A 10,179-nucleotide genomic window follows, 5' to 3' on the forward strand; every position below is an offset into this window, starting at 1 on the left:
CTGGATCCCTCTATATTAGGTTCCCTGTACATCTGGATCCCTACACACCAGGATCCCCCCACATCTGGATCCCCCCTATCCCCCCACACGTGACCCCGACCCCTCTCCCCCCCCCCTTTCCGCCGCTGTTTGTCCCTCTCCTCCTCCCGTCCCCCGGTGGGGGGGGGGGGGGGGGGGGGAGCTCCGTACGTGCGCGCTCCCGCTGAGGAACGCGAGGGGAGGGGCGGGGGCCGGGCCTGCGCCGGAAGCGGAAGCGCGCTCCTGACGCGCGCGCGTGCCCGGAAGCGTGTGGGCGGCGGCGGCGGCGGCGGTTCCGGTTCCGGTGGCCGTGCGGGGGCGGCGGCGGCGGCGGCGGCGGCAGCAGCGAGGCGAGAGCGCGCGCGCACCCCCACCCCTCCCCCACCCCCGTCGGTACCGAACCGGGACCCGCACCGAGCCCCTCCCCCACCCCCACCCCTCCCCCCGCACCGGGACCCGCACCGAGACCCGCACCGAGCCCCTCCCCCCACACACCGGACCCGGCCCCGCCCGCAGGTGGGTCCCACCCCCCCCCCCCCCGGTGGCACCGGTTGCTATGGAGACCTTGGTGGGGGGGGCGGTGGTAACGGGGGGGGGTAACGGGGAGGGCCCGGTTACCGGTTACCGGTGAGGTGAGGACGGCGGGGGGGGTAACCGGTATCCGGTAACCGGTATCCGGTAACCGGTATCCAGTATCCGGTATCCTGTAACCGGTAACCGGTCGCAATGGAAGGCCCCGGTGCGGCCGAGCGGTATCCGGTAAGCGGTATCCAGTAACCGGTAACCGGTCGCAATGGAAGGCCCCGGTGCGGCCGAGCGGGGCCGGGAGGCGGCGGCGGGGCCGGGGCAGGGCCGGGCCGGGCAGGCCGGGGCAGGAACGGGAGCCCGGCGGCGCCGGGGCCCCTCCCGGCGCCATTTCCATGCTTTGAACGTTCAAGGAGGAGCCGGGGCTGGGCCCGTCGGGATCCCATCGGGATCCGGTTCTCCCGTTGTTCTCCCGTTGTTTTCCCGTGGTTTTCCCGTTGTTTTCGGTGGGGGGGGGGGGAGCAGCCGCTTCCAGCGGCTCTGGCACGTTCCCCGTCCCGGTTGGAAGCGATTGGAATCAGATGTGTCGGTGGGAAGGGGATCGGGAACCGGGATTCCCCCCCCCCCCCTTCCCACCCCATTCCCATTCCCGTTCCCCTCCCTGGTCCATGGCGTGTGTGTTTTGGCAGCGGAACCCGTCTGGTAACAGGAGACCGAGTGTGTTTGGCTTGTGCCGTGTGTCTGGGTTTAAGCACCGGGGGGGGGGAAGCCGGTTGGGAATGGTGAGGGTCAAGGGAAGAGGCTGGAGGGGACGGAATTCCATGGAATTCCATGGCTGATGCCGCTTTCCTTGTGTTCCGCAGTCAGCAGGAGGGAGAAAATGAAAGCGGGTTGCAGCATTGTGGATAAGCCAGAAGGAGGAGGAGGTAAGGACGTGGAGAGGCTGAGTCGTTCCAGCCCTGATGGGAATGCTTTTCCCGGGATAAAGCAGCTCGGGAGGGATTAATTCCACCTCTCCCAGACGGGAGCCGGGTGGGAAATGCAAATGACTCCTGTTGGGGGTGTTTAATCGTGAGGATTTGGGATGTGGAAGGTGCAGCCCCCCCCGGAACGCTGCGGCTCGTGCCTTTGCCTCCGTCGCAGCTCGCCAGAGGGCTGGTGGGTGGCGTTGGAGCACGATGCTGCCAGAGCCTGGAATTGTGGCTACGAGGAGTTGTAAAGAGAGGAAAGAAGGGAAAAGGGAAGGGGGGGGTGGGGAAAATCCCTACCCCGATCCTGGCGTTAGTCCTTGTGCTGGGAAACTCCTCTGGGAAAGCCGGACTTGGCAGGCGCTCACAAACATCTGTGGCGCGGCGGAGTCTGGAGCAGGCTGGGATCGGGGGAGCTGGAGCTGCCCTCACCCCCTCTGTGTGCCAAAAGCCCACACTGGGATCCTTTGCAGTATTCCAGACACCTGGAGTTCCAATTGGAGCTTCTGGGCTCCTTTTGGCTGCTTTGCTTTTGGTTGGGGGGTTCTCTGAGGAGAGGGGGGTGGAAAGAGTTGGGAAATGAGCTGGAGTAGGAGAGTTTCTCTGCTTCCACGCTGGATATTTCATGGAATTGGATAGAATGGAATGGAATTGGAATGGAATTACAGCCCCAGTGCTGCTCTGTGGCCTCAGCCGGGAGGTTGGGAGCTGTCTCACTGGGTTTCTTGTTCTGTGTTTTGCTCCATTCCAAGGTTATCATTTCCCAGAGTGGGCTTACAAGACCGAGTCCAGCCCCGGCTCCCGACAGATCCAGCTCTGGCATTTCATCCTGGAGCTGCTGCAGAAGGAGGAATTCCGCCACGTCATCGCCTGGCAGCAGGGCGAGTATGGGGAGTTCGTCATCAAGGACCCCGATGAGGTGGCTCGGCTCTGGGGGCGCAGGAAGTGCAAGCCCCAGATGAACTACGACAAACTGAGCCGGGCGCTGAGGTAAGCAGCAGATTCCCGAGCTCTGGAAGTGCTCCAGGATGAGGCTTGGAGCAACCTGGGCTATGGAAGGAGGCTGTGGCTTTAAATGCGCTTTAAGGTCCCTTCCAACCCGTTCCATAGGGCTGCACTCTCCCTCCATCCTGGCTTGGACAATTGACTGTCCCTGCACATCTGGATCCTTTTATATTAGGATCCCTGCACATCTGGATCCCTATATACCAGGATCCCTGTACATCTGGATCCCTATATACCAGGATCCCTGTACATCTGGATCCCTATATACCAGGATCCCTGTACATCTGGATCCCTGGGGTTTTGGGAGGTTTGCATCCCATTTTAGGGATGGGATGGACGCCCCACACTTGGTGCAGGGATCAGAGGAGCAGAGTTCACCACATCACCTCCTGTGGGTGCTGTGCATTCACACCCTGCTTTCGGGTTGTCATCACCTGGATGCTTTCCTTCTGGGAAGCTTCCCTGGCAGTGGGGGTGTGGGGGGGACCCCAGGCTTTGCTCCACTCTCCCCCCATTGAGGGGACTGCTCAGAGAAAGCAATTCCCCTTTCCAGCATCCTTGGTACTCACCTCTTTGCCATTCAACCTATGGGAGGCAGAGCCATTCCAGGGCTTGGAATGGGGGTTTCCCAAGCCCAGGTGACAGGACACCCCCCCAGTGTCCCCTTGGGTGAGCCTTCCTCACTTCAAAGCCTCCAATGCAGCTTCCCCCTCTTTCCTTCAGTGCTGTTTCCTTTCCCCACTCTCTGATGTGAGGACAGTGGAAAACTACCCCGAGCTCCTGAAGTATCCCAGGATTCTGAGGCTGGGCTCCTGACAGCTCTGGGCATTATGAGTCCATGACATGGACTTCGCTGCCTTACGCCCTCTGATACCTCCTGGGTGTAGCTGCCAAAGACAAACAAGGCAGCAAACACAAGACTCGGGTTCGGGAACAGGAAGGAAACAATAAATTGGACAGCACCGAGGCTGTAATCGGTGCTGGGGGTGGAAAACAGGCTCCAGCTTCCAGCCCTCCTCGTGTCCTGGCATCCTGGTGCTGCGGGTGGCAGCAGGGGCAGGGCTCTGCTTGGAGCTGGCACTGTGGCAACAGGCCCCGTGTGTACCTGGGCCTCCTAAAGCCAGGATGATCCCGGTGTGACACCTTTGTTTGGATACCAGGAGGAGGAGGCTGAGGGCAAACAGGGCTGGTGTAAGTGGGGATTACACCCACTGCCTCCCAGCTCTGCAGGGGAGAAGGGAGCTGGGGAGCACAGAGGCTCCCATACCCTGCCCTCTGCAGCCTATGGAATGGTTGTGATCCAAAGGGTGAGCAGAAGGGAGCAGGGTCAGGAAACCCTGGGCTTGGATGGCACCAATGAGCCCCCAGCCTGAGGCTGGTGGGGTAATTGGGTCCCTTTCACTCAGCTCCTTCATTGCCCTCAGTTTTGGTGCAGCCCAGCTCGGGTGCACGTTCTCCTCTTCCAGGTTCTGAGTCTGAACACAGCTTCACCTCATTTCCCCTTCCTGCTCCGTATCCCAGAGCATTCCTGGGACTGGGGGACCTGGAAACAGAGAGGTGCTTGTAGAGACCCCACAGCCCATGGCTCTGCTGCTGGCTTGGACAGGGCTGAGAACAAGTCCAGGCTTGGGCTGTTGAGCTTTCCCTCTCCCCACGTGTGCTAAGGAACATGCTGCCTGCTGAGGTGGTTTGAAGGCTCCTGCTGAAGAATGCACTGGGCAGGAGTGGGTGGTACTGGAAAATTCCCCCTCGGCTGATGTTGCCTTGGGTTAATAACATCACATTGGGGACATCAGAGGGGGATGTGGATGGCCCTGAGAGCAGCGAGGCCTTCAACCAGGTCACTGCTCTGATCGATCCCTTCACCTCCTTCCCAGGTACTATTACAACAAGAGGATTCTCCACAAGACAAAAGGCAAAAGGTTCACCTACAAGTTCAACTTCAACAAGCTGGTGATGCCCAACTACCCCTTCATTAACATTCGGCCTAATGGTGAGTGGGGGGGGACTGGGGCTGATCCCCATCAGTCATCTGCTGGGCTTGGGAGCCCGCTGGAGCAATCAGTGTGGCTGTGGTGGGCATGGCTGGCCCTTGATAAAGCCTTATCTGGAGGGCTCTTTCCCTTGGGGTTGTTAGAGATGGGGCTGTGGTCATTTTGGGGCTGATTTGGAGGCATTTGGGTTTCCTCTTGGAGCTTTATGGGTGCCAAGGGTTTGCTTTGCTTTGGTGGAGGGTGGGTGTCCTTGGGATAAGAGGGGTTTAGCCCCGTGGCAGGGCCCTGGCCTCTCACATGCTTGTAACCCAAGTTTATGGTGCCATATAAATGTGACCCTTCTCCAGCAGGAGCTTAGAGGTGCACTATCAGCGAGTTCCCAGCTTACAGCAGTTTGCTCTCCTCCTCCCTGCTCCTTCAGGGCTTGCTTGCTTCAGTTCTGCTCCTTTGCAAGCCAAAGGGACTCCTCTTTCCCATCTTCCCAGCTGGAGCTGACAGGGATACCGGAGCCAGCACAGAGCAGAGCAGGGACTCGCTGGGTTTGACTGAAATCACAGCTATTCCAGGCTGTTCCCTGCGGCAGAGCAGGGCAGGAGAGTGAAAACGGCTTTGGGAATGGAGCATGATTGTTCCCTTCTCCTCCTGAAAGTCTTTGAGCCTCTTGCCAGGAGCAGGAGTTCACTCTGGCTTTGTCCCCAAGGCAGCAGTGCTGCTCTGGGCAGTCTGGAAGAGGGTCTTCTGTTTGCAAGACCCTTCTTCATAGAATCATGGGATCATGGAATGGTTTGGGTGGGAATGGAGCTTAAAGATCATTCACTTCCAACCCCTGCCGGGGCAGGGACCCCTTCCACTGGAGCAGGATGCTCCAATCCCTGTGTCCAACCTGGCCTTGAGCACTGCCAGGGATGGGGCAGCCACAGCTCCTCTGGGCACCCTGTGCCAGCGCCTCAGCACCCTCACAGGGAACAGCTTCTGCCTCAGAGCTCAGCTCAGCCTCCCCTCGGGCAGGTTCAAGCCATTCCCATTGTCCCATCCCTGCATCCTCATCCCAAGCCCCTCTCCAGGTTTCCTGGAGGCTCCTTGATAGACTTGAGCCCCTCCATAGCTGGGTTTGTACAGCTGGGGTGATCTGTGGCCACCTCAGTCCTGTTGGCTCCATCCCACAAGGCCCAAGCTCCATCTTCCCAGCCAAGCAGAGGCTCCTGAGCCCTCCTGTGCTTGGTTCTCCCCCTGCCCCAGGGGAGGCCTGGAAGCTCCAGCTCGTAGGGAGCACAAAGGGAAAGCAGGGATTGGAAGCAGGGATTGGAAGCAGGGATTGAAAACAGGGATTGGAAGCAGGGGTTGGAAGCAGGGATTGGAAGCAGCCTCCGAAACCCCTTGTCTGAGCAGAACAGGTTCCGTGTGGGCAAGAGCTCGTCTCCTCCCCGTGCTCGTGCAGCTCCTGCCTCCCACCCTGCTCCTGGCACCGGGAGCCCTGAGGATCCCTACAGGACCATTGCTTTCAATGCATTGTCCTCCACACAGACCCCAACCCCAAAACCCAGGGCTTGGCAGACGAGAAACCCTCCTCAAGCCTTTGTGCTTCACCTTCATGGCAGCAGGGAGAGGGAAATGTGCTCGCCAGGAGGCCTCAGCCAAAGCACGGGGGTGTAAAGCTGTAGTACGAAGCTGAGCTGCAGATCTATAATTACTTGCAGCAACGAGTCTGGGCAGTTCCAGCTCAGTATTGCTGTTCCTTTTCCCTGTTTGCAGCCACTCCCTCCTATCTCTGGGGCATGCATTTAAAAACAGCACTTTGGAGAACTGGAATGCACTTGTCTAATTACAACCTGTTTTCTTCCCTTCTGGCTGGGATGGGGGCTGGGATCACGAAACCTGGGGGGGGATCTGCAGTGGAGCCTCTGCTCTCGCCTCTGCTTGGCAAGGGAGAGCTGGGGAGTGGGAAGCTTGCCTTGACGTGGCTGCTTGTGGCACGAGTGAGCTGCAACGGGGCTGTTGGCAGGGGATGAGCTCCCATGAAAGCCTAAATCAGGGACTTTGAGTCAGCCCCGAGTGATTGAGGTTTCCCACATGGCTCTAACATGGAACTGGTGGCACCGGAGGGGCACAAACCCCAACCAGGGCGCACAGGACCCAGTTCGGAGGTGGGCAGAGGAGTTTGGAGCAGTGCAGATGGGAAAGGCACCTCCCAGCCCTGCTCCTTGCTGCTGTTTGTGTGTTCCCCTTCCAAGCGCCCGCGGGTGCAGCTCCTCACTGGGGCCTTCACTCCTCCTTACCCTTAACTCTTTCCCTTGCTCTCTCCATGCCCTCCCCATCGCAGGTGTCGTACCACAGAGCGCTCCTCCGGTGCCCACGGCCTCATCCCGCTTCCACTTCCCACCGCTCGACAGCCACTCTCCCACCGATGACCCCCAACCCGGCCGCTTCTCCGGGGGCTCCATGGGGCCAACCAACCCCGACGGGCTGGGGGACGGCGGCGACAGGAAGCCGGAGCTGCCGGAGCTGGATGATGCCTCCTCGGATTGGCGTCGTGGTGTGGATCTCATGGGCTCCCGCAGCACCGTGGGTGCCGGTGGTGTCAACCACCAGAAGCGCAAGCCTGACATCATGCTGCCCCTCTTCAGCAGGCCTGGGATGTATCCGGATCCTCACAGCCCCTTTGCTGTGTCCCCATTACCGGGGCGCGGGGGGGTCCTCAACGTTCCCATCTCTCCGGCGTTATCCCTGACTCCCACACTGTTCTCCTACAGCCCTTCTCCAGGCCTCAGCCCCTTCACAGGGAGCAGCTGCTTCTCTTTCAACCCCGAGGAGATGAAACACTACCTGCACTCCCAGGCCTGCTCCGTCTTCAACTACCACCTGAGCCCGCGGACTTTCCCCCGCTACCCGCTCATGGTGCCACCACTACAGTGCCAAATGCCCCTGGAGGAGCAGCCCCAGTTCCCCATCAAGCTGCAGCCTCCCCCCGTGGGCCGCAAGAACCGAGAGAGACTGGAAAGCGCCGAGGAGCCGCCGGTACCCCCAGCTCCTGCCAGGGTCAAGGTGGAGCCGGCGATGGACAAGGAGCCCGAGGAGCCGCCGGCGATGGGCAAAGAGAAGGGTGATGGAGAGGAGGGTCCCATGGCGCTGGAAGAGGAGAAGGGCCCCGTGTTTGCCAGGCCGGTTGTGCCATCCCGGCACCCGGAGCAGGGTGAAGGCAGCGCCGAGAAGAACCCACAGGATGTGGGTGCACAGGAGAAGAGGGAGGATGCTCTGATGCCCCCCAAGCTGCGTCTCAAGCGCCGCTGGAACGGGGACCGCCACGAGGGCCCCGACGAGCGCCCCAATGGCCGCGTGCTCTGGACCGGGGCGCTGGGCACCGGCACCACTGCCGCCTCCGACACCTAAAGCGGAGCCGAGCGCCGGATCCGGCCGTGTATTTTATGTAGCAAGGTTGCAGAGCTGGGGGCGGGGGGGGGGGGGCTGGGGCTACGCCTGGTATGGGGCATTCTAGAACCTGGGGGGGGGCTTTGTTTTCCTTGTTGGACTGCAGGTGAGACGCGGTTTGTGGCTGGCTCCGGTGGGAGAGGCGAGGGAAGCCGGGAGCCCTCGGGCTTCGGACCTTGCATGGACTCCAATGGGGCTGAGGCCTCCGCCAGGCTGGAGCAGCCCCGGTCTCTTTGTGCTCTGGTATTTATGGAAGCAGGAATCTCCAGATTCATCCTTTTCTATCCATATGGATATCCCGATGTATCCCCGGAGCCGGGTGCGATGGAGGCAGAGGGTTCCTGCCCGCTCCAGACGTGCCGTGGGCTCGGGGAGGGGGATTAGGGAATATTGCACCGGCTGCGGAGCGGGGAAGGGGGGGGAAAGACGGGAATGGGGAAGTCGCTGCTGGGAAAGGAGCTGCATTCCCGGCACATGGATCTCGGGATGCAGGCATCGTCCTTTTCGCCTTTCTGGGATACTGCAGAAGCCATGAGGAAAATGCTAACAGAAAATAATCTTTCAGGGAAGGGAATGGGGTGGGAAAAAGGAATAACCTAATGCCTTTAATATACGCATTAACATGTATCCTAGGGTTTTTTGGTTTTCCCCCTAATTGTATGGGTGGAGTTGGGAGATTAACGCTGGAATGATTGCGGTGAGTTCATGGAGAAGGAATGACAGGAGCTTTGTTAACTCTTATTCCCTTTGTTTGGTTCCCCATATCACTTTGACTCATGCCTTAACTACGCTTTCTGCGAGCAGGGTCTATGGACAGGAGCCGGATGCCGGGATTTGGGATTGGTGCGGCCGGAGCCGAGCCCACGCTGTAAATCTCGCTGTATTTTTGCTATAAACCTGCTATTTCCCTACGCAGCTTTCCTTAGGCTCAGTAACTGAAGCACCGGCTTCCAGCCAGGCCTGCGCTTGTCTCCATGAATCCCAAAGGATTCCTTGAACGGAGCTCGGGAAGAGCCGATGTCCGCAGGGTTAGAGCCGGTCGTAGGCCCAGGACTTGGGAATTCCTGGAGCTGGAAGCTCGTGCGGGATGAGTTGGAAACGCTCTTGGATGGAGCCAGGCGCCGGTTGTGGTACCCGGAGCCGGGAGCGTTATCCCTTCGAGCATCCTCAGCCCCTGGCACCTGGATTTGTCTCCTGGAGAGGAGGAAAACAGAGGGGAAGGAGCCCCTCGCTCCGGCCCTGGAGAGGGGCTCAGGGAGTGAACTCAGGAATATGAAAACACGAGGCCTTTCCCATCAGTTAATGCACATCGTTCCCCCCCCCAGTGTCCGAGCACCGGAGCCGCTCGGGGAGGAGCCGATCCCAAAATATTCCATAAGAAACCCATAGAAAGGAATTCAGTTGAACTGTTGGTTGGCTTTAAAGAGTTTGTAATCGCTTTTGGGGGGTGTATTTGGGGGGGGGGGGGATGTTCTCTTCATAGCCATTGCACTGCAAACCGGGAGCTCCGCGTTCAGGGATACAGGACTCAGGTTCTCAGGACAATGGACCAGTGATGGGCTCTGCTTTGACTGGGGGGGGGGGGGCACCCAACCCACCCCTGCCCATGGTCCCCACCGGCTCAGGGTGCTCCCGAGCGGATTTGGCCTTGCCTGGGCATGGGGGGGATGGGGGATGATGATGATGATGATGATGCTGAGCAATGGAGGTGAAATTCAGAATGGAAGCGTTTTCTTTCTCTTATTCCGATGTGCCAAAAGATCCCAAGCGGTCCCTGTGTGGGATTTGGGATCTCCACGTCCACCTGTAGGAATGACTCCAGAGCATGTTCCTGTTTAAACCATTTTTGCTTTGTTTAGACCTAGAGAAGCTGTAGGGTAACAAAAACAAAGAGACTTGGAATGGGACAAGGAGCCGGACGCCGAAATTCCATGGATTGGGGGGGAATTAAGGATCAACGTGAGCCATGGCCATGGCTGAACTCAATGACGCTCCAATGAGCCCCGAAGCGGGGTCACCGCTGCTGGACCCCCCCTTGGATCCAGAGGAGGAAGAGGAGGAGGAGGAGGAAGAGCCCCTCTGCGGAAGCATTAACCCAATGCGGCGCTCCCTTGTCCCTGCCTTTATTTATTCCATAATCCGGGTTTATTTTGGGGGTTTCCAGTCATTTTCTGTTGTTGTTGTTGCTTTTTTGTTGTGTCTTTGGGATCCTGGCTTGGGCTCCAGCCTGACATTAATAATAA

The 10,179-nt window shown here is 59.3% G+C and overlaps 1 protein-coding gene across 1 annotated transcript; it reads left to right on the top strand.

Annotated features, from left to right (window-relative positions):
* Positions 1-481: 481 nt before the first annotated feature.
* Positions 482-7,952, top strand: ETV3 (ETS variant transcription factor 3). Its single transcript, XM_034071160.1, has 5 exons — positions 482-534; positions 1,407-1,469; positions 2,264-2,501; positions 4,394-4,509; positions 6,831-7,952. Exons 2-5 carry the CDS (start codon positions 1,424-1,426, stop codon positions 7,895-7,897), a joined length of 1,467 nt encoding a protein of 488 aa, XP_033927051.1. The 5' UTR covers positions 482-534; positions 1,407-1,423; the 3' UTR covers positions 7,898-7,952.
* The last annotated feature ends 2,227 nt before the right edge of the window (positions 7,953-10,179 follow it).

Source organism: Melopsittacus undulatus, chromosome 20, assembly GCF_012275295.1.
Source record: "Melopsittacus undulatus isolate bMelUnd1 chromosome 20, bMelUnd1.mat.Z, whole genome shotgun sequence".
In the NCBI taxonomy this organism is placed as follows: domain Eukaryota; kingdom Metazoa; phylum Chordata; class Aves; order Psittaciformes; family Psittaculidae; genus Melopsittacus; species Melopsittacus undulatus.

What these genes read in the sequence shown, in the direction of transcription:
- ETV3 (XM_034071160.1), top strand. Translation starts at nt 1,424, where the DNA reads ATGAAAGCGGGTTGCAGCATTGTGGATAAGCCAGAAGGAGGAGGAG. An exon ending in TAAGCCAGAAGGAGGAGGAG is followed by an intron (nt 1,470 to 2,263) that starts GTAAGGACGTGG and finishes CTCCATTCCAAG; the next exon opens with GTTATCATTTCCCAGAGTGG. An exon ending in AAACTGAGCCGGGCGCTGAG is followed by an intron (nt 2,502 to 4,393) that starts GTAAGCAGCAGA and finishes CCTCCTTCCCAG; the next exon opens with GTACTATTACAACAAGAGGA.